We start from the raw sequence: 24,618 nt of genomic DNA on the forward strand, positions 1-24,618 counted from the left end.
CACAAAGATCCAACCCATGGGAGCTGGTGAGATCGCCAAGAAGAAAAGAGGCCTGGGGCCAGAGCCCTGAGAAGCAGTCACACAAAGTGGCCAGGACCTTGATGATAACCTAGTAAAAGAGATGGAGAGGGAATGATTAGATGAGGAAGAACCAGGAGAGAGCAGTGTCATGGAAGCCTAGGGAGGAGAGAGTATCTAGGAGGAGGTGATCAGCAGCATCCAGAGAGGTGTCCAGAGAGGCTGCAGAGAGGTCAAGAAGGATGAAGACTGAGGAAAGGTCTCTATTTTCTCAGCAAGTTGTGAGGTGTGAGCCTTTCCCCACAGGGCTGAGTGTGGGTAGCTTAAGGAGAAAAGAGAAGATTTGGAACCTAAATATAGCGGGTGATGGAGTGCCATCCCCTTGAGACTACGCCTGGTTTATCCTGTCTCTATCTTATTTGTACGTAATTGTTTGCATGTTGTCTTCTCCATTAGACTGTGATCTCCTTGAGAGCAGGGGCTATATATTACCTTTCTTTGTATTCCTAACCCTTAGCACAGTGCTTGGCATATAGTATACTCTTAATAAATGCTATTTGACTGCCTGAATCCAGAAAAGGGGTTGATGAACTGGTAAAGTAACTGGTAAAGTAAAGGGATGTAGGGACTGGGGTCCTGATGGAGGCAAAGACTAGGCATAGGAAAAGTGAAGAGAAGAGATGTGCTTATGGCCTGAGAAAGAAATTTCAGAGTTTTGGATCATAGAGGCTGAGCAGTTATGGGTAATCATGAGGTCAAGAGTATCGTCATCCCTAGATATGAGGGAAGAGGCTGAGGCTTTGATTATGGACTGAATCTGGGTGTCCAGGAGGCTAGGGCAAGATATATACAATCTGGGAATCATCTGTATTAGAAATGATAATTGAGCCAATGGGAGCTGAAGAGAAGAGGACCCAGGACAAAGCCTTGGGGGACACCCATAGTTAGTGGGCATGACCTGGATGAGAATCCAGCAAAGGAGACAGAAAAGGAGGGGGTCAGACAGGAGGAAAAAGGACACCAGTGTCATGGAAACCTAGAGAAGAGAGTTTCCAGGAGAAGATGTTGATTGACAGTGTCAGACTGAAGAGAGGTCAAGGAGGGTGAGGAATGAGAAAAGGACGTTAGATGAGCAGTTAAGAGACCACTGGTAGCTTTGGAGAGAGCAATTCCAGTTAAATGATGACATTGGACCACATTGTAGATTTTAGAAAAGGATTAGAGGAGGGGGCCGGTGCCACCAAGTGTAGAATGCCTTCTCAAGGAGTTTTCCAAGAAGAGGAGAGAGAGATAAGATGATAAGGATGCAGATGATGAGGTGAGGTTGCTTTTAAGGATGGGGGAGAGATGGGCATGTCTTCATGTAATACTTCATCCCGGTCAGATAACAGAGAGAGATTGTAGCTTCCTCAGAGCCTGGGGATGAGAGTGGGGGCAGTTTGCTGGAGGAGATGGAAGGGTCTGGGATCAAGGGCTCATGTTGATGAGTCTTGATGCGGAAAAGGACCACATCTTCATGTGACACAGAAGTAAAGGAGTTAGTTGGGGGAGGCATCTGACTGTTGTAAGATAAGGAGAAGGGGAGGAGCTCTTGGTAAATTGCCTTATTTTTTCAGTCAATCATGAGGCAAGGTTTTTAGCTGATAAGGAAAGGCTTGGGGCTGCCATGTTCTTGAAAACTGTTTCCTCAACATTTTGATCTATGGATGCTCTTCCCTCCCTGACCACTCCTTTTTCTCCATTACTGCCGTTTTCCCTCCTGCTTCAGGACTCTTCTTTGTCTGTACTATGGTCTTTAGTCTTCTTACCTACTCCCATGGCTTCACTTTTCATCCCTGTGAAGATGATTCCCTTATCTGCACCCCTGCCTCTGACCACTCCAGTCCCACATTTCCAACTGCTCATTAGCCGTCTCTATAGGAATGCCCTGTGGATCCTGTAAATTCCTCTTGTCCAGTGCTGGACTCTTCGCTTCCTGGCTATCTCCTCATTATGCTTTCTACAGCATCTGCCCCACCCCCAAACTCAGACTCCATCTCTGGGTCCCTCGCCACTGACGGGTAAACTTTTGCCCTATTGAGCTGGGAAATGGGCCTCCAACCGACTTCTTAGCCAGCACCCCAACCTCTCTTCCCTTCCCATGCTTTCCAGCTTCATTTTACATCTTGTCTTCTCTCATTTAGAATGTTAAGTTCCTTGAGGGTAGAAATTATCTTGCTTTCTTATATTTGTATCTCTAGCACTTAGCACAATGTCTGGCAAATAATAAATACTTGTGGATAGAGCACTGGCCCTGGAGTCAGGAGGACCTGAGTTCAAATTCAGCCTCAGATACTTACTGTGTGACCCTGGGTAAGTCACTTAACCCTGATTGCCTTCCCTCAATAAATAAATACTCTATAAATCATCAATTTCCATCTCTCTATTATCTATTTTTCTATTTCTACTGTCTGTATTATCTATCTCTAGCTGTTATCCATCAATCTCTTTTTCTACCAATAATTTTTCTCTTTTTCTCTGTCTCTATCACCTATAGCTATGTCTCTTAGATATCATTCGTCTATCCATATCATCTAGCTCTCTGTCCATCTCCATCTATATCACTTTCTAACTCTGTAATTTATCTGTATCTTTCTAACTCTATCTCTGTTTTCTGAGTCATCTTTCTCTTGTTGTTCAGTCTTTTTTTAGCCGTGTCCAACTCTTTGCCACCCCATTTGGGGTTTTTCTTGGGCAGGGACACCGGAGGAATTTGCCATTTCCTTCTCCAAGTCATTTGACAGATGAGAAAACTGAGGCAAATAGGGTTGAGTGACTCGCCCAGGGTCACACAGCTAGGAAGTGTCTGAGGTTGGATTTGAACTCAGGAAGATGAGTGTTCCTGACTCCAGGTCCAGCGCTCTGTGCACTATGGTGCCACCTAGCTGCCCCAAAAGCATTGTTATCTATCTCTATCTAGCTATTCTCTATCAGTCTTCTATCTCTTTCTACCAATATCGATCTCTTCCTCTCTCTTCATCCATCTCTGTCTATCCACGTCTCTCTCTTTCTATCATTTATCTATATCATCTGTCTCCATCTCTTTCTATCTGTCTCTCTTCCTTTTTATCTCTTTCGATCTCTGTAATCTGTTTATAGCCTTCTAACTTTATGTTGTCTGCATCATCTATCTCTCTCTAGGTATTATCTATCTATCTCTTCCTATCAATATCTATCTCTCCGAGCTCCATCATCTATCTCTGTCTCTTCCTCTATCTCTATTTTATCTCTACCCTCTGTTTCTGTCTCTATCATCTCTCTATCCATCCCTCCCTCATGATCTGTTCTTCTCTCAGACATCAATCACTACCATCATGATTGATGCTGCTATGATCCTCTCAGTCACAGGCTGGAAACCTCTGACTCTTTCTTGTTTTCTCCCTCTTTGTCTCATTCTCCCCAACATTCAGTCAGTCTCCAGATTCTGTTGATTCAAACTTTTCATTATTTCTCTCTTTTCCACTCCCATTGCAGCCCCCCCTAGTTCAGAACTGTGTTACCTCTTACCCACACAGGTTGGGCAGCCTACTCACTGGCTTTTTTTCCCCTTGTTCTGTGTTCTCCCATCTGCAGTCTATCATTCGTGCTTCCTGAAGAAGCTTTCCCATGCACTCCTCTCAGGATGTCACTCTTTGATTTCAGAACAATTCAGTGTCTGTGCATTGCCTACCGAGGAAGGTGTGAAGCCTTCTGCCAGTGCTTCACACACATGCAGATCTTCAGCTTACTATTACTCCTCTTCACGGGGGCCATGTCCAGTCTTCTCGATCTATATCTGGCCACTGGACCCAGCTGGCTCCTGAGGAGAAAGTGAGGCTGGTGACGTACAGCCCTCCCTCACTTAAATCCAACTCACTTGCAAGTCACAGCATCACCTTCCCAATGTCATGGTCCTCTTTGAGAGCGAAAGACAAACAACTCCTCTTCGTGTAACCTATGTTCCATCTAAACTCAGCCCATCGCCTGCCCCCATCCTGTTCTCTCCTGTTTCTAAGCTTTTGTTTAGATGATCTCTTCCCTTTATGAAATCCCTCCAACAGCTCCTCCACGAAGCCTGTGTTGATTTCTCCTTCCCAGCACTTTGAATCTCTCCTTTGTATTTCTTGGGAAGGTAGCATGGAAGCTAGATGGTTCAGTACATAGGGAGCAACAGATCTGGTGCCAGAGAGACCTGAACTCAAATCTTGCCAGGTGAGCGACCTGAGGCGAATCACTTAATAACCTCTCTCTGTCTTGGTTTCCTCATTTGTAAAACGAGGTTAAAAATAGCACCTACTTTTCAGGGTGGTTGTTCTTGTTGTGAGGATAAAATGAGCTGACATTTGTAAAGTGGCCGGAAACCTTAAAGTAGTATATAAACGCTGGTGATGATTTGGCCTCTAGGTGGGACAGTGGGTAGAGCACTGGATGGAATCAGAAAGACCTGAGTTCAAATCCTGCCTCAGACAGTTACTAGCTGTGTGACCATGGGCAAGTCACTTGACCTTTCTTGGCCTCAGTTTCCTCATCTATGAAATGCATGTGATAATAGCATTATTAAATGAGATGATATTTGTGAAGTTGCTTTGCACACCTTAATGTGAGGGGGTGGGAGGAGCCAAGATAGCGGGGTCACAGTGAGCTCTTCTCTACAAACTCCCCCTAACAGATCTAAAAAATATACCAGATTGAATCCTGATGGGGAGATCCTGAAAAAATCACAGGGAGTCATTTGTCCAGTCCAGCTGAGCACTGGGAGACAGGCAGGAAGGTCTGTGGATTGCCCATGGTCGACCAGGAGCACTGAGGAGCCTGGCTGCATTCAGGCTGTGTGTCTGAAGAGGAGGTGCCAGACCTTTACCCACACTGGGATGGCAGCAGGTGCCAACTGCCAGTTTCGTTGCCCACTCCCCAGTCCCAGGTTGTAAATCTAGGGCAGGGTGAGAAGGGGACCCCTACATGGCTGTGGTGCTCCTGGGTGGGGAACCCCAGAGCTGAGCACTGAGAACGTTTTGAGGTAAACAGCAGCAGCCGCAGCTGCAACAGTTATGCGGTACAAACCTCAGGTGCAAAGCAAGATTTCACTTCCAGCCCTTAGCCCAGCCAGCAGAAAGAATAATGAGGTCTGGAATCCCAGACCAAAGGGGAGCCCACAATTCTGCTGCTCTGAACCACCAGAGCTTTGCACCTGCCTGATGGGGGCCGAATCCAGCTGCCTCTACTCTTGCTCAGACCCATACCCAAGCCGGGAACTTGAAGCTCAGACCAGGGCGTAGCAGCCAAACTTTGCTTTTGGGGGAGTACTGAAAGCTTGCAGGGCCCCAGCCTATCCTTGAGATCCTGGAATAACACAGTGCTCCAAACCCCAATAAAGCAGCGACAGAACCAGCCCAGAACATCCCTCCAGAAGCGTCCCAGAGCCTAGCCCTGAAATCAAGTGCTAAGGGAGGAAGTAAGCTGGAAGAATGGACCAAGATGACCATCGTGCAGAGCTATGACAGTGGCAGGGGCACCTAGAGTACAAATGGAAAAGAAGGGAAGGAACCCCAAACATTTACAAGCAAAGCCTCACAGTATTTTATTTAGGATTTTTGCATCTATATTCATTAATGAAATGGTCTATAATTTTCTGTTTTTGTTCTTCCTGATTTAAGTATCAGTACCATATTTATTTCATAAAAAGAGTTTAGTAGGACTCCTTCTTTGCTTATTATTCCAAATAATTTATTTAATATTGGAATTGGTTGATCTTTAAATTTTTGATAGAATTCACTTGTAAATCCATCTGGTCCTGATTTTTTTTTTCCTTAGGAAGCTCATTTATAGCCTGTTTAATTTCTTTTTCTAAAATAAGTTTATTTAAAAATTCTATTTTCTCTTCTGTTAATCTAGGCAGTTTATATTTTTGTAAATATTCTTCCATTTCACTTAAATTATGAAAATTAGTGGAATTTTTAAAAACAAGGCTGGAAATAAACAGCTTTACTTAGTTTTCCAATTTCAAGTTGGTAAGTTGGTCCCTTTCCATAAACTTTCATGTTAATAAAATACTTGCAGCAAATTTTTGTTTCAAGAATTTGAAAGTAGATGGCTTTTCAAAGAATCTGGTTTTAGGACCATATACATAAAATGGGCCAGTGGCTCTGATGTGGGAGGCAGATCATGCGTGTAGAAAAAACGTGTGATGGCTTTTCCTTTAACGCAGGATCACCTCATGGTCAGTCTAGAAAACCTGCGACGATGACTCTGTTAAGAGTGTGACATTCTGAGTGCTCTTTTCAGCAGCTGTGTTAAGGTCAGCTGCACAAGAACCCTATTTTTGTCGTTTTTGTTTTATTACCAGGAAGTGGACACCTCCCTTGTCCTTACTGACCGTGATGTTTTGACATTTCCCCTTGCTTCATAATCATCCGCTGGTTATTTTTTCCTGACTTCACATGGTAATGTTGAGCAGGCCACGCTGGAGCTGTGTCTCTGCTGTGTTGTTAAATCTGACTTCACCTTCCGGTGTGGCTTTGCTCCTGTCATTTACTTTCTCTGTGACCAGCAGAGCACGTGCAGAGAAGAGGATAAGTCTGGATGGCTGCTTACTTTGTGGGAGGCTTATTACTATACAAAATATTGCAGCAGTTACGGGAAATGCTAGATATCTTGTTCGTTTTTTAAAATTCTCATTCAAAGTCAGTAGAAAACACAGACAAGCATAACAGATTTGAAAATAACATTTGATTTCTTGTAAACTTGAGGGAGAAGCTGGTTTGTGGCTTTGTTGCAATCCTCTTTTTCCTTTCTGTGTGGAAATATTCATCTTATTTGGTTAAGTTCAGAAAAAATTTATTACTAACTTGCAAATTCTCTCTCTCTCCTCTCTCTCCCCTTTTTGGTCTCTCTCCCCCTATCTCTCTTTCTCTTGTTCTTTATTTCTCTCTTTCTCTTTCTTCCTCCCTCTCTCTCTTTCTTTCTCCTCTCTGTCTTCTTTCTTCCTTCCTCTCTCTCTTTCTTTCTCTCCCCCATCTTTCTTTCTCTTTCTCCTCTCTCTCTCTCACTCCCCTTTCTCTCCCCCTCTCTTTCTCCTCTTTTTTCCCTCTTCTCTCTCTTTCCCTCTCTCCCTCCCCCTTTGTCTCCACCTCTTTCTCTCTCCCTATTTTTCTCTCTCTCCCTCTCTCTCTTCCCCTCTGTCTCCCTCTCTTTCCCTCTCTCTCCCCATCTCTCTCTTGCTCTCTCTCCTTCTCTCTCTTTTCCTCTCCCTCTCTCTTCCCCTTTCTCCTTCCTTCCTCCTCCCCCCCCTTTCCTTTTCCTCTAGACAAAGAAGCTAATGTCTGTTATCAGGAATTTGATGTGCCTGAACTTTTCCCGTTAGAATTTAAGCAGTATCTTCCGAACATCATGTACAGTCGTGACACACAAAGGTCAGCATCTCTCAGAACAGTGGTTTGTATCTGTCTCTTGCCTCATATTTTATTATCTATTTTTCTGAGGAAAATGCTGTGTAGAACAACATTTCCGAAATTGATCTGGCTCCAAAACATTCTTGGGATCTAGAATTTATTGATGGAATACATAAATGCTGATTTGGCAGAAAGGTGGGAGGGGAGAGATAAAATGGGGAAGACTTGCCCGGGATTATACGCTAACCCTTCTTCAAAGGAGAGGTTGGGGGTATCTTTGAACAAATAGATGAAATGAAACCTATTTTCATACTCCCCAAATTGTTATATAATATGTATATACATGGTCTTTTTTTAGCAGGATCTAGTGCTAGCATTGACATTTTACTATGGAATTTTCTTTCCTACTGAACAAAACAAGAAGTAGCCTGATGTAATAGAGAGCTTGCCTTGGAGCCAGGAAAGCATGGATTCAAGGCCCACCTCTGCTCCATATTGGCTGTGTGACCCTGGGCCAGTTACCTAACCTTCTGTTCTAGGCAGCTCTCTTAAGAGCATCAGTTTCAGAGAAAATGCCAACCTGCACTGGTCAAAGTGTTTTTTCTCCTGGAATTTCTCTGTACCAGTGAACTCACTTGCACTGCCCCTACTGAGCAGAACACCAGGATTCTACAGGACATATTTTGGGAAAGACTTGAAGCATCTGGTCCAAAGATAGAATTATCCAGAGCAATATTTCCATCCTCTGGGACACATTAGCATTACATGAAAACTGGAACCAGAATATAGATAATTAGCTAACCTTAATGACACTGAATGGCCTTATTTGTCCAAGCACAGATTCCTGTGAAGGTAGATGATGGTTAAAAACAGTTATCCCATCCCTTTCCTGCTTCCCCTCAGTGTGTTGTAAATACATGGCTCTTTGAAATGAAAAATGCTACCTGAAAAAGGAAAAGAAAAATCTCTGTTACTAGGTTTCCTCTCTTGTCATTTCTATTTTAACTTCTAAAACATGTTTAGAGGTAGGTACGTTGAAGCAGGACCACACTCAAGGTGAAATGATCATCTAATGAGGTGTTGGAGGCATTAGAAATGGCTGCATATCAGTATAGTGGTTTTGAGCGTGCTTATGTATCTGTTTTGAAGATTTCAATCTCCAGAGACATTTTATTGGTGATAGATAAAATTTATAAGCAGTAGCAAAAAAGAATATCTTTGCAGCTCAGATGGGTTCATTGCTTTCCATTCAGTCAAATATCATAGAGTTAGCCCCCACTAACTGGAAATTTGCCATAATTTCTATAATCAAAGATGGGCTTCTTTTTGAATAAAGGAATTTCTGAGGCATAATTTATTAAAGATGTGATTCTTTTTTTAATAAAAGAATTTCTAAGATGTATAATTTATGAGTCTTATGATGCATTATTGTACAGTGCAGGCTTCTTAGGAATTGTAATTTTAAAATTAGCTTTCTTTTTACCTTTTGGTTGGTACTCGTTGATAAAGTAGACAGTACTTAAAAAAAAAGACATTTCTTTCAGAGTATTCTCCAATTCTCCCACCCTTCAACTTCTTCAAATGAGGTTTTACTGTAATCAATTTAAAGTACCTTGCTCCCCATTTCCCTTGGGTTCATAAACCCACACATGGGAGCTCTGGATTGAGGAAAGGGACCAACTTAACACTAATTATGAATAGTTTCTCTTTGCCCGTTTAAGTGGCTGTTAAAAAATATGGTGAAGATGGAAGGGATGAAAACCAGAAGATATGCTATAGTTTGAAATGGAACAAACATCTTCTAGCCATGCTGAGTCTGCAGAAGTAACATTTTGAAGCCCCAGAAAATCAGCTTCCTTAACATTACACTTATGACATTGGGAAGGAAAGATCTGGAAAAACATTTATGGAGCACCTACTGTGTGCTAGGCACGGTGCTAAGTGATTTATAAGTATCATCTCATTTAATCCTCGCAATAACCCTAGGAGCTAGGTGCTGTTAGGATCCCCATTTTACAGTCGAGGAGGCTGAGGCAGATGGGTTAAGTGACTTGCCCAGGGTCACCCAACTAGTAAGTGTCTCAGGCTGAACTCAAGCTCAGGTCTTCCTGACTCCAGGTCCCATGGTCTGCCCACTCACTTCACCACCTAGTGGTCTCCACTGCTACACTAAACAGTTGTTTGTAAGAGTTCTTTGGTCGTGAAGATCCCATTGGTCAGTTTTAGAAAATGAACTTTCTATTTTTACATGTAAAATGTGAACCATTCTCATCAGTCAGAAGTTGGGTGTAGATCCATTTTTGTGGCTAATTTGCTTCAAGCCTGTCCCTCTAAGTTTCACTCCCAAACAAGGTCTTTTCTAATCCCCCTTGGTAGAAAGGTGCTCTCTCCCCACTAAAAAAAAAAATGATTGGCATTTTCTTTGTAAATGTGCACCTATGGTTTCCTTGCAAATAGAATGAATGAAAATTCTTAGAGGGCAGGAAACGTTTCAGTGTTTTACTTCCTATCCCCAGTGACTAGCGCTGTGTCTGGTATAGAGTAAACACTTGGTAAATACTTGTTGAACAAATGAATAAATGTATGAACAAACAAATGAATAAATATGGACGTTCTCATATATTGAGCAGAAGAAAAGAAAGTGCTGGACACTGAAGAAGCTTGAAAGAGTTGACACGTGATATCACATGAATTGTGTCCAGAAACCGCTTTTGTCCTTATCTGAAGCGAGCTTTAAATTGTTGCTTTTCTAGGAGGAGATCTCCCCCACCCCCAGCCCCACCCTCATGGAGAACATACTGATGTCATTTAAAATATGACATCCAGAGTATAATTTATCATTGTGAAAACTTATGATTCTTAAAATTAATTTGGGTGGCCAGAAAATGAAACCCAACACTTTCAGAGGAGGTCCTAGATTCCCGGCAGACTTGGGAAGCTCTAAACACATACTAGAAGAAAGAGTTAGAGAGAGAGCTTCTACATTGTTTGTTCTGAGGGCGCTGGCTGCATTTTTCTGACTTGTTATTTTGGCTGACTCAGTTGGGGAGACACCATGGCACAGCGGAGAGACCCCTGGCCCTGGAGGCAAACGAGCTGGGTTCAGATCCTGGCTCTGTTACTTGGTAGCTATTTGACTTTGGATAAGTTGCCTAACCTCCTTGGGCCTCAGTTTTCTCATCTGTAAAATGAGGGTGTTGGACTGGGTCCCTTTCAGCTCTAGTATATTCTCAGTATATATAAACTATGAGATTGACATTTCATCTCAGCCTATCAATGAGCAGGTATTTACTAAATTTTTGTGTTGTTGTTCAGTCCTCTGCATCCAAATCTCCGTGACCCCATTTGGGGTTTTCTTGGTAAAGACACTGGAGTGGTTTACCATTTCCTTCCCCAGCTCATTTTACAGATGAGGAAACTGAGGCCATCAGGATTAAGTGCCTTGCCCAGGGTCACATAGCCAGGAAGCATCTGAGACCAGATTCAAACTCAGGAAGATGAATCTTCTCTTCAGAATGATACTTGCCTTGTTTCTGCTTTACTGGGGCCCTGCTTTGTTATGTGTCAGTGAAGAAAGAAAAAAGCTTCTGCTACTTTCTGGGTTAATTATAAAATTACTTTAAAAATTAAGATGTAATTTTTATCTCAGCTACATTTGCATTTAAAGATGTGAACCCACATTACTCTTAATGTACCAAGTTGATCAGAGTTAATTAATCAAATCTCTATTTTTCCCCCTTTATTTCTAACAGCCCATTGCGATGTGTGGTTCTCGTGGCTCTCAGAGACATCCAGCAAGGAGAAGAGCTTTTCTCCAACTACTACACAATTATCAACTAACCTGACGGAATTGGTTTTTCTACTTAACTATTCATTTGGCTCAAGAGAGCTTTTCTCAGTGAATTTCTCTGTGTTGTGCATTGTGGAGATTTGCCCTTTGAGATCTAATTAGACCGGGGATTTTCGTCTTCATGTAAATAAATATTGCTTTTATATTTTGATGCAGTGATGGAAGCTGTTTGCTTCAGTGACTTTTAAAATTTGTCTTGCTATTTGAAGTTAAATTGCTTTTCACTTAAATTCACAATAACTTATTAAATTAAAATCAGCTTCCTAAACATATCCTTTCATTGCCTCTTTTGTTTACTTGCATATCCCCAAGATGGAGCTCTGATTTTTTAACATTACCAGGCAGAGACTTAATGGATCTCATTTGGTGCCGGAACAACATCGTTCATTCTTTTTGTGGCTTTGATGTGTTCCAGGCTTATTAAGAACCTCATCCTCCCTTTTAGGGGAGGATGGGATTGGGAATGGGATTGCTAAGGCTGCCATCAAGTCAGGTGTAAAATTGAAAGAATTTCTTCCCATTTGACCCATAGGAGCCTAGAAGGAAATAAACATTTTTTTAAACACCTACTATGTGCCAGGCACTGTGTTAAATGCTTGACAAATATTGGCTCAGTTGATCCTCACAAAAGGTCTCAAGGAGGTAGGTGCTGTTATTGTCTGCAATTAGCAGTTGAGAAAGCTGAGGTTAAATGACTTGCCCATCATTGTAGAGTGAGTAAGTATCTGAGGCTGGATTTGAACTCAGGAGGTCTTTGGGACTCCAGGCCCAGTGCTCTAGGCCCCTGGACCACCAAGCTGGCTCTGACTCAGCCTAGAGTGAGAAGGGTTGCTGCAAAACCCAAACTATTGACTTCTCGATGCCTTTGCTTCAACGATCGCAGTAGATGACAGAATCCTCACTTGGATGGAGGAGGGGGCGGAGGGAGGGAGAGAATTCGGAGCTGAAAATAAACGTTAAGACAAGGATAACAACAAAATGCTTTGCATACATCACCTCTGATTTTTCACAGCAACCCTACCTTTCCTCGGTCTCCCTAAGAGAAAGGGAGCTCTGTACTGATATCGTCTTGTCCACTGGAGGCAGGTGGGAGGGGAGGACACTGATCTGCTTCCGTCTTCTTGATACGGCATATAATTGTAAAATATTTGGCCCTGGATTCTAACGGCAATGGATCACCAAGTAATAGGCACCTGGTAGTACAGTGGACAGACCACTGGATCTGTAGTTTGAAGACCCAAGTTCAGATCCTGCCTCAGACACGTACTAGCAGTGTGACCCTAGGCAAGTCACCTAATCTCTGCTTGCCTCAGTGAAATGGGGTTAACAATAGGACCTACTTCGCAGGGTTTTGGTGGGGATAATTGTTTGTATAGTGCTTAGCAAAGCAAAAAACATTACCTGAATGCTAGTTATTATTATTATTAATAAATGGATAGACAAAATTTTTTTTTTACTAAAGTTTACTAGCTTGCTAGGCTTCTTTGTTGTTGATTACTGCTCTTTTCCCTTTCTTAGTGGTCTCATCAACTCCCATGAGTTCATTCATCATTTCTCCAAACATGACCCCCAAATACCCACCCAACCCTAATCTTCTGAGCTCAAGCCCTATCGCCAACTGCCTGCTACAGATGTCTACCTGGAGGTTCTGCGGGCATGTCAAACTCATCGTGTACAACATGGAGCTTCCCTGTGATTTTCGAAGGATGTCACGGTGCTTCCAGTCACCCAGGCTGGCGACTTTGGAGTCGTCTTGGCTCTTCTATCTCTGCCATTTCTTACCCCTCCAGAGGCAGCTGGCAGTACAGTGCATAGAGCGCTGGGCTTGGAGTCAGGAAGATCCGAGTTCAAATCCAGCCTCAGATACTTGCTAAGCTGTGTGACCCTGGACGAATCACTTAACCTTTTTGCTTCAGTTTCCCAACTTTAAATGGGGATCATGGTATCACCTGCCTTGCAGGGCTGTTGTGAGAATCAAGCGAGACAATTTTTGTACAGTGTAGCACAGTGCCTGCCACACAGTAGGTACTGTATAAATGCTTATCCCCCTCCCTTCTCTGACTCCTGGTGATCGTACTTCCGCAGCATCTCCTAATTTTGTCCCCCTTCTCTCCACTCATATTGTCACCATCCTAGTCTCCTCGTGACCACTCGCCTGGGCTATTCCACACCCTTTTAACTGTTCTGTGTGCCTTCAACTTCCACGTGCTCTCATTCATTCTCCACACATCTACCAAAGTAATCTTTTCCAATGTAACTCCTCTGCTCAGAAACCTTTGGTGGCTCTGCCTGTTGGGTAAAAAAAAAAAAAAAACTCATATCAGTATTAAAACCATTTACAACCTGGCTACAGCCTACTTTTTATCAGTTTTATTTCACATATCTCTTCTTTCCTCACTCTCAAGTTCCACCGAAATTGTCCTACCTGCTATTTCCCAAACTAATAGTTTCTTCAGTTATCTTTGGGCCTTTGAACAGGCTATTCTTGATGCTTGTAGTGTGCTTCCTCCTTACTGTCACTTCACAGAGTGTGTATTTTCCTTCAATGCTAGGTTCAAAGACCACTTCCTATGTATAGAATTCTTTGGTTCCCCTAGTTTAAAGTGCTTTTTCTCCAAATTCTTATATTTACTTTTTACATGTTATATTCTCCAAGTAGAATTTGAACTCTTTAAAGGTAAGGACCAGTTTGGGTTTGGTTTTTTTTTTTTTTGGTCTTCATATCCTCAGGACCTGAGACAGTGCCTAGTATATAATAGGCTAATAGACATTCAATAAATATTTGTTGAATTAAATTAGGAAAGGAGATTACTATGCCCATGTTGAACCTTTAATCAAACATGCTGAAGTACAAGCAGTGGAAAAAACACTGATCTGTGAGTGAAGAGACCTCAGCTCTAGTCCCAACTGAGCTATTAGTAGTAGTACATCATGACTTGTATTCTTATAAATTTGACTCAGTTCTCTATATATTTTAGAAATGAGGCCTTTATCAGAGACACTTGCTGTAAAAATTGATTCCTAGCTTTCTGATTCCCTTCTAATCTTGGTTGCATTGGCTTTGTTTGTGCAAAGCCTTTTTAATTTAATGTAATCAAAATTATCCATTTTGCATTTCATAATGTTCTCTATCTCTTATTTGATCAAAAATGACCACAGGCAACTCACCAACTCCTTGGGCCTCAGTTTCTATATTTATAAAATGGCAGAATCAGACCAGATTATCTCCAAACTCCTTTATAATGAATAAATATTAGATCAAATAATGCCAAGTACAGTTTGCTCTAGATCTGGTCAATAAAATAAATGCTGATACACCAAAGAACCAAGTACACCTTGGAAATTTCATAGGAACAAGAGGGAAGATATGAAGCTTTAGCAAGAACATATAACCTGTTCTTAGACATCCTTTCTGTCAGGAGACTGGTCCACAGCTGCTGTAGTTAGCCCCCATTCATAAAAAGGGGGCTAATCCCAGAGGGGATTCTGGGATCTATTGACTATTGAATCTTACCTCTGTGCCAGGCAAGCTGGTGGAATCAATAATGAGTAGGGTCACTTGACATTTAAGCCACTGAGGGAACAATAGCATTGTTTGTAGGAGGGGAAGCATGCCTGACTAATTTGTTAGTTATTCCCAGAGGGATACGTGGGTTAAAGGAGAATCAGGGAAAGCAATCCATTTAGATAGGTGGGAAGTCCTTAGCAAGATTGTACACCAAAGACTGTTTGAAAAAATTGAGTTACCATGAGACTAGAAAGAGAAGACTTTTGTCACAAGTAGAGTCATAAATGGTAGGTCCTTCTCTGAGTAGAGAAAGGTATATGGTAGGGTTCCCCAGGGATCAGTTCTAGACAGAAGTACTGAAAACCCAAGTCAATGGGAAAAGCCTATAAGCAGAACTTATGAAAGCATGGGAATTACAGCTGAATTTTAGTATTTAAGGTAATACAATTTGAATTTGAATCCTGGTCCTGACATTATCTGTGTCACCTTGGGTAAGTCACAGCCTCTGGATATCACTTTCCTCATCAACAAAATGAGGGAGTAGGAATAGATAGTCTTTAAAGTTCCTTCCAAGTTCTAGCTCTATGAACTATGAATGTTGGACTTTGGATTTATAGTCAACAAACACTTAGTGTTTCAGGCATCGTTTCAAGTCCTGGGAATACAAAGAAAAGCAATAATACAGTCCTTGCTCTCAAGGAGCTCAAATTCCTTTTTTTTTTTTTAAGAAATTTTACTTTTTAAAAAAAAATATATTTATTTCTATTTTTCAACATTCACTTTTATAAGATTTTGAGTTCTAAGCTTTTCTCCCTTCCCTCCTTTCCCCCCTCCCCAAGAGAGCATGCAATCTGATGTAGGCTATACATGTACAATTAAACATATTTTGACATTAGTCATGTTGTGAAAGAAGAATCAGAACAAAATGAAAAAAAACATGAAAAAGAAAAAAACAAACAAAAAAAAGAGAATAGTGTATGCTTCAATCTGCATTCAGACTCTGTAGTTCTTTCTCTGGACGTGGATAGCATTTTCCATCATGAGTCTTTTGGAATTATCTTAGATCATTGCATTCTCAGAAGAGCTAAGTCTAACAAAGTTGGTTGTTGCGCAGCGTTGCTGTTACTGTGCACAATGTTCTTCTGGTTCTGCTTACTTCACTCAGTATCAGTTCGTGCAAATCTTTCCAGGTTTTTCAAAATCTGCATGCTCACTATTTATTACAAAATGATAGTATTCCATTACATTCATATACCACAATGTGTTCAGCTATTCCCCAATTGATGGACATCCCCTCAATTTCCAATTCTTTGCTACTATAAAAAGAGCTGCCATAAATACTTTTGCACATGTGGGTCCTTTTCCCTTTTTCATGATCTCTTTGGGTTACAGACCTAGTAGTGGTGTTGCATTGGATCAGTTCACAACTCCACCAAAAACACATTCGTGTCCAATTTTCCCACATCTCCAATATTTATGATTTTCCTGTTTTGTCATGTTAGCCAATTTGATAGGTATAAGGTGGTATCTCATAGATACTTTAATTTGCATTTCTCTAATCAATAGCGATTTAGAGCATTTTTTGATATGACTATAGAGAGCTTTAATTTCTTCATCTGAAAACTGCCTGTTCATATCCCTTGACCATTTATCAACTGGGGAATGACTTACATTCTTATAAATTTGACTCAGTTCTCTATATATTTTGGAAATGAGGCCTTTATCAGAGACATTTGCTGTAAAAATTGTTTCCTATCTTTCTGCTTTCCTTCTAATCTTGATGGCATTGGTTTTGTTTGTACAAAAGCTTTTTAATATAATCAAAATTCTCCATTTTACATTTGTAACACTCTATCTCCTGTTTGGTCATGAATTCTTCCCCTTTCTATAGGTCTGACAGGTAGACTATTCCTTGCTCTTCTAATTTGCTTATGGTATCACCCTTCATGTCTAAATCATGACAAAGGTCTGTCAGATCTAACTTTTCTAATATTCTATTTACCTCCTTAGTTTCTTTCTTGTTTATTTTTTAGCTGAATTTATTGAGTTTTGAGAAGGCATGGCTGAGGCCCCCACTAATGTAGTTTTGCTGTCTATTTCTTCCTGTACCTCACTTAACTTCCCCTTTAAGAATTTGGATGCTATACCACTTGATGCATATATGTTTAGTATTGAGATTGCTTCATTGTCTATAGTACCTTTTAGCAAGATGTAGTTTCCTTCCTTATATTTTAATTAGGTCTATTTTTGCTTTTGCTTTGTCTGTGATCAGGATTGCTATCCTTGCTTTTTTTTTTTCACTTCAGCTGAAGAATAATAGATTCTCCTCCAGACCCTTACCTTTACTCTGTGTGAGTCTCTCTGCTTCAAGTGTGTTTCTTGCAAACAACATATTGTAGGGTTCTAGTTTTTTGATCCACTCTGCTATCTGCTTCCATTTTATGGAGAGTTCATCCCATTCACATTACAGTTGTGATTAATACCTGTGTATTTCCCTCTATCCTATTCTTCCTCCTGTTTGCTCTCTCCCTCCTTTCACCCTTTCTCTCCTCACCAGTTTTTTTGCTTCCATCTACCACTTCCCCTGATCTGCCCTCCCTTTTGTCATTCCCCACCCCCATCCCTTTACTTGATCTCCTCCCCTCTTGCTTCCCTGTTGGGTAAGATAGATTTCTATATTCAACTGATTGTGTTTTTGATTCCCTCTTTGAGCCAATACTGATCAGAGTAAGGTTCAGGCAATGCTCATCTCTCGCCTTCTCATCTTCCCCTCCACTGTAATAGGTCTTACACACCTCTTCATGTGAAATAATTTACCTCATTCTACCTCTCCCCTCCTTCTGCACCTATCATACTCCTCTTTCTTATCCCTTAATGTTTTATGTCATTCCTTCAAATTCACCTTATACTCATACCTTCTGTCTATGTATATCTCTTCTAGTTCTATTATTAGTGATACAACTTTTAAGAATTACAAGTATCATCTTCCCATGTAGAGATATAAATAGTTTCTCTCTATTGAATTCCTTATGTTTTCTTTTCCCTTTTTACCTATTTATGTTTCTCTTGGGTCTTGATATTGGAGGTCAAATTTTTTGTTTAGTTCTGGTCTCCTTATGAAAGCTTGAAATCCTTCTATTTCATTTGAATGATCATTTTTTTCCCTTAATGTATTGTGCTTAATTTTGCTGGATAAATGATTCTTGGTTGTAGTCCTAGCTCCTTTGGCTTCTGGAATATCATGTCCCATGATCTCTGATCCTTTAATGTGGCAGCTGCTAAGTCCTGTGTAATCCTGATTGTGACTCCCTGATATTTGAATTATTTCTTTCTGGACACTTGTAGTATTTTTCCCTTAACCTGATAGGTCTGAAATTTGACTATAATGTTCCTTGGAGTTTTTATTTTGGGATCTCTTTCCTGAGGTGATTGGTGGTTTCTTTCAATACCTTTTTTGCCCTCTGGTTCCAGGACCTCAGGCAATTTTCCTTGATAATTTCTTGAAAGATGCCATCCAGATGCTATCTTCCTTTTGATTATGGCTTTCAGGTAGTCCAATAATTCTGGCATTGTCTCTCCTATATTTATTTTCTAGGTCAGTTTTTCCAATGAGGTATTTTACATTTTCTTCCATTTTCTCATTCTTTTGAATTTGTTTGATTGATTCTTGCTGTCTCATAGAGTTATTAGATTCCACTTGCCCAATTCTAACTTTTAAGATGTTTTCCTCAATTAGCTTTTGTACTTTCTTTTCCATTTGGCCAAGTTAACTCTTCAAGGAGGTGTTTTCTTCGGTAGATTTTTGTATCTCCATTTCCATTTGACAAATAAATTCTACTTTTTAAGCAGTCTTCCAAGCCATCGATTCTTTTTTCATAATTGTCTTGCATCACTCTTATTTTTTTCTTCTACCTCTCTTGTATGATTTTTAAGATCCTTTTTCAGCTCTTCCACGAGTTCTTTCTGGGCTTGAGGCCACTTCCCATTTTTCTTTGGGGTTTTGCCCATAAGTGTTTTGACATTGTTGTCCTCTTCTGAGTTTGTGTCTTGATATTCCTTGTCCCTATAATGACTTTCTATGCTTCATTTTTTGTTGGTTTTTGCTCATCTTTTTTTTTTAACCTTTTTCCTTTCTTTTAAATTTGATCTCTGCTCCCAGGGTGGAAGGGGCACTGTCTTGGGCTTCCGTGCCAGTAGCTGCAGACCCTAGCTGTTTACCTGGTGTTGTGCTGTTGTTACCCTGAAGTCCCTGGGGGACCTTCATGTCTGATGGAGTGGGGGTGGCTGGTGCTGCCGGAGGCCACAGGGGTCTGGCAGCTTACCTGGTGCCGAGCTGGGGTACTGATGGTGGTGTCTTGTGTGTGCTGAGGCCAATGGGGTGTTTCTGTATTTGCCCAGGGCTACACTAAAGCACATGGTGGTTCTCAGAACTGGAGTCTACTGGTTCCCCTGGCTATGCTAAGGTATGTGGGGGGTCCTGGTGTTGGCATTTGCCTGCCCCACCACACTGTGGCTCAGGATCTTCCACTGGTTTGCTGAGATGGGACTTGCTGCTGGTTTTCTGGGACATTTCCTGTCCTGGACTGTGTTCCCATTTTGCCTGAGTGAGACAAACCTTTCTGGTTGATCTTCCAAGTTTCTTGGACTAAAAGATTGTTCCACCCCATCTTTTTGCTGGTCCTGCTGTTCTAGGATTTGTTTTGGGCCACTATTTTATGGGTGTTTGGAGGTGAATATGGGAGAATTGCAGTGATTTACTGCTTACTCCACCATCTTGGCTCCTGGAAGTCTTGATCTGAGCCTTTTAGGAGGCCAGGGAAGGTAGGAGGCAGAGGTGAGGAGGGAGAGCATTCCAGGAATGGGAGGTAGCCAATGAAAAGGCACAGAATTGGTACAACCAAGATGGCAGGTTATACAGAAGTGCAGTGAGCTCCTGTGGTGTTGGGTGAGGGGTGGTCATGGGCTCTAGAATGTGTGACAAGCAAGGAACAAATTCAGGAGCAAGCAGCGGTTGGGCATCCTGACCCTAGGAGCTGGAACTAGATCTCTGTTCCAGCTTCTAGCCTGGTTTGAAGCCTGCAGAGTAATAACCAGGGCAGGAATAAGAGATATGAAAGAAAGAATTGGAAAGAGAATTAACAGCTTGGCACAAAAGTTACAAAGCCTTGCCCAAGCAACAAACTCCATGAAAATTAAAATGGGCCAAATAGAAACTGATGACAAAGAAATAATAACACAAAGTCAAAAGACTAAAAAGAAGAAGAAGAAAATGTTAAGGTATATCATAGCAAAAGCAACTGGCCTGGAAAAATAAAGTAGAAAAAAAATTATGAATCATCATACTACCTAAAAACTGTGCCCAAAAAAGGTCCTGAACATCTTATTTCAAGAATTCATTTATCCAAGACAATTACAAAGGACTCATGATGGAAAATGCTATCCACATCCAGAGAAAGAACTGATGGACTCTGAATGCAGATCGAAGCGTACTATTGCCACTTTATTTTTTTGTACTCCCCCCCCTTTTGATCTGTTTCTTCTTTCACAACATGAGTAATATAGAAATATATTTTACATGATTGCTTACACATAACAAATCAAATTGCTTACTGTTTTAGGAAGAGGGGAAGCAGAGAAGGGAGAAAAACTTGGAACTCAAAATTATGTAAAAATTAATGTTAAAAATTGTCTTTACATATAATTGGGAAAAAATACTATTTTAAAAAAGAAATCATTAAAGAAAACCGCATAGGTTTCTTAGAACAAGAAGGCAAAGTAGAAATGGAAAGAATCCACCAGTCACTTCCTGAAAGAAACCCCAAAATGAAAACTCCCAGGAACATCATAGCTAAAATCCAGTGTCCATGTCAAAGAAAAAATACTGCCAGCAGAGAGAACAAATTCAAGTACCAAGAAGCTATATTTAGTCACACACAGTTTAGCAGCCACCACTATCAAAGTTTGAAATATGATGTTCTAGAAGTCAAGGGCTTACAACCAAAAATAACTTAGCCAGCAAAACTGAGTATAATCCTACAGGGGAAAAATGAATCTTTAATGCAATAGAGGACTTCTAAGCATTCCTGATGAAAAGACCAGAACTTCATAGAAACTTTGAAGTTCAAACACAAGAATAAACAGAAGCATAAAAAGGTAAATATGAATGAAAAAATGAGAAAAGACTAAACAAGGATAAACTGCTTATATTCTAAAACAGGGAGATGTGCTCTCCGAACCCTGTCATCATCATCATCTTCATCTTCAGGAGTCATAGAGGGAAGCTAATTACACAGAAGGACTGAGCATGGTTCTATTATAGCTTGATAGTCTTAAGAGAAGAATGGAGAGACATAGGGAGAGGAATATACACTGGAGAAGGAGAGGAAATTTCAGGAACCTTATCTCAAATAATTAGGGGACACAAGTAGAAGCCTTATAAACAAGGAGAAAGGAATGGAAGGTGAGGCTGACACAAAGCTCACCCCCATCTGAACTGACCAAGGGAGAGAAGAATACACACATACACACACACACACACACACACACACACACAGAGTCACAGAAATATATTTCACTCAACAGGGAAATAGGAAGGAAAGGGAAGAAGAAAGAAGAGGGGAGTAAAGGGGAGACAGATTAAGGGAGGGATTAAGCCTAAATAAAAAAAAAACTAATTAAGGATGTATAAAAATATTTATGGCTCTTTTTGAGGTAGCAGAGAATTGGAAACTGAGGGGGTGCCCATGCCTGAACAAGTCATGGTATGTAAATGTGATGGAATGCTATTGCGCTGTAAGGAATCATGAAGGGGATGGTTTCAGAGAAACCTGGGAAGATATGAATAAAGTGATGCAGGGTGAAGAACGTAGAGCCAAGAGAACAATTTATACAATGGCAACAAGTAAAGGTAACGGCAAACAACTTTGAAAGGCTGAGGAACTCTAACCAGTGTATTAAGCAACCACAATTCCAGAGGACTCTTGATGAAATAGAGAGGTGAAGCACTCAGAGTTACAGAATGAAACCTTTTTTTTTAGACATGGCCAATATGGAAATTTGTTTTGTTTGCATATACATGCTCATGAGAGGGATTTTGTTTTTCTTTCTTTCCCAATAGTGGTGGTGAAGTGAAGGATGGAGAGAAAGCATATTTTTGCTGATTGAAAAAAATAAATTTAATTCAAAAAGAAAAAAAGTCAAGGAGTTTGGAGATTGAGTGGTATATGCTAGTAAAAGCAAGCAGGTCAGTGTAGCTGGATCCTAGTGTATCCTAGAGTATAAGAAGTCTAGAAAAGGACGGGACTGGGTTGTGAAAGAAGGAAGGAAGGAAGGAAGGAAGGAAGGAAGGAAGGAAGGAAGGAAGGAAGGAAGGAAGGAAGGAATGGAAGGAAGGGAAGGAAGGAAGGAAAGAAGGAAGGAAGGAAAGAAGGAAGGAAGGAAAGGAGAGAGGGAGGAAAGAAACTAGCATTTATTAAGTACCTATTATGTGTTAAGTGCTTTATAAATATTATTTCGTTTGATCCTCACCACAATCCTGGGAGGTAGGTGCTATTATGATCCCCAGTTTTACAGACGATGAAACTAAGGCAGATAGGGGTTAAGTGACTTGTCCAGGGCCTCCCAGCTGATAAGTGTGAGACCAAATTTGAACTCAGGTCTTCTTGCCTCCAGGCCCAGCACTTTATCCACTGTGCCAGCAGCTGCCTCTGGAAGAGTTTCAGTATCAAATAGAACATTTTATATTCCATGATGGAAGTAATATGGAGCCCCCCACCCCCCACCGAGTTTACTGAATATGGGGGCGACATGAGGAGACCTGTGCTTTAGGAAAATCACTTTGGCATCCGAGTGGAGGATGGATCGGAGTGGAGAGACTCGAGGTAGGGAGAATGAACAGAAGGCTATTGCAACAGTCTAGGTATGAGGCGATGCGGATTTCTCTCAGGCTGGTGGCTGTGTGAGAGAAGAGAAGGGGACATATAGGAAGACGATGCAAAGGCAGAATTGACAAGACTTGACAATAACTCCAGCGTCTCCAAATACAATCAAATAGAAAACCGTCTGTTGCTCAAAGCCTCCCTCACACCTTCTCCCGTCTTGCTCCCTCCACGGGAGATCCAGCGAGCCTGGCATCCCTGCCATTCCTCACTCCAGGCCTTCTCACTGGCTGTCGAATTCTCTCTCTTCTCATCTCAGTCTCCTGGCTTACTTCAAGTCCCGACTAAAATCCCACCTTCTACGAGAAGGCTTTTCTAATTCTCTTTAATCCTAGTGTCTTGTAGGTTGATTTCCTGTCTATGTAGTTTGTATGTCTTTGTTTGTACACAGCTGCCTCCCTCATTACACTGTGAGCTCCATGAAAGCCTTTTTGCTGATCTTTGTACCCCTAGTGCTCAGCACAGTTGCTTAATAAATGTTTGTTGACTTGACAACAGACTGGCTGTATGGGGTGAGTAGAGGATGATACGGAGGTTGCAAACCTGGGTGACTGAGAGGATGGTGGTGCCTTCAAGAGTAATATGAAAGGAAGGAAGAATGGAAGGAAGGAAGGAAAGAAGAAAGGAAGGAAGGGAGCAAGGAAGGAAGGAGGGATGAAAGGAAGGAGGGAGGCAGGAAGGGAAGGAAGGAAGGAAGGAAGGAAGGAAGGAAGGAAGGAAGGATAGAGAGGAAGGATTTGGGGGGAAAGGTGAGTTCTGTTTTGGCCATTTTCAGTTTGGGACACCTAGGGGAAATTCAATTCAAGACAGATGATGCAAGACTGGAGGACCACAGAGTTCAGGGCTGAAATGTTCTGAGAACCCTGATAATTGAACCCACGGAGCAGAACGTAAAGGAAAAGAAGGGCCCAGGGTAGATCCACTGGGGACACTGCAATGCACAGTGACCTGGATGAAGAGACAGCAAAGAAGCAATAGAACTGGTAGAATCTAGATACACAGGAAGAGAGATCAGCATTGTCAAGGGCTGCGGATAGGTGAGGAACAGAGACTGAGAAAAGCCTGCGAAGACTTACATGAACTGATGCTGAGTGAACAGAACCAGGATAACATTGTGCAAGATAACAGAAGTATTGTTTGATGTAGAGTTGTGAATAATTCGGCTATTCTCAGCAGTACAATATCCAAGAGAATCCCAAAGGACTAGTGATGAAGCATGCTATCTGCCTCCAGAGAAAGGACGGATATTGTTTGAATACACACTGAGGCAGGCTGGTTTTTACTTCCCTTTTTTTTTTGAGTCTTCTCATGCAAAATGACTAATATGGAAATGTTTTATATAATTGTATAACCTGTATCTGATTGCTTACCATCTCAGGGAGGGAGGGATAGATAGAATTTGGAACTCAAAGCTTTAAATAAATTTTTTTTTAAAAAAAAGCTTTATTCTATGATAATTTTAAATTTTTAGACTGAAGACAATTGTTTAGGGAATCTTGAGTTTTTAAATGATTTAGAAGCTTAAGGTGTGGCAGCTTGGCACAGTGACTAGAGGGCTAGCTTTGAAGTCAGTCAGACCTGGATTTGAGTTCTGCCTCTTGACACAGACTGACTGTGTAACCACAGGCAAGCTAGTTAATGTCTCATTCCCCTCAGGTAATTATCTAAGATGCTAAATTCCAGGAGTTGCCCATCTCCACAGATGGAAGGAGAGGCCACACCGGGAAATCACCACACCAATGAAATCATAGCCGATCCCCACCCCCACCCCTGGCCTTGGCCTCCAAAAAACCCCTCCTTAAACATCTTAAAACCAAAATCATGGCTCATTCACCCTCAATCTAATTTCCTCTAAGAAAATTATATTTCTGAGGTGGCTATAAAATTCAAAGAGCATTA

General features: G+C 41.3%; 1 protein-coding gene across 2 annotated transcripts in view; it reads left to right on the top strand.

The window, feature by feature from the left end:
* SETD9 (SET domain containing 9) overlaps positions 1 to 11,540 on the top strand; it is a 27,196-nt gene extending 15,656 nt beyond the window's left edge. The window contains exons 5-6 of one of the 2 annotated variants that reach the window (XM_036769403.1): positions 7,340 to 7,445; positions 11,177 to 11,540. In XM_036769403.1, the coding sequence (XP_036625298.1) occupies positions 7,340 to 7,445; positions 11,177 to 11,264 (194 nt within the window). In that variant the 3' untranslated portion in view covers positions 11,265 to 11,540. Of the gene's footprint in view, positions 1 to 7,339; positions 7,446 to 11,176 lie in introns of those variants that run through there. The other variant, XR_005010951.1, reaches the window with a different exon arrangement.
* The last annotated feature ends 13,078 nt before the right edge of the window (positions 11,541 to 24,618 follow it).

This window comes from Trichosurus vulpecula, chromosome 1 (assembly GCF_011100635.1).
Source record: "Trichosurus vulpecula isolate mTriVul1 chromosome 1, mTriVul1.pri, whole genome shotgun sequence".
NCBI lineage: Eukaryota > Metazoa > Chordata > Mammalia > Diprotodontia > Phalangeridae > Trichosurus > Trichosurus vulpecula.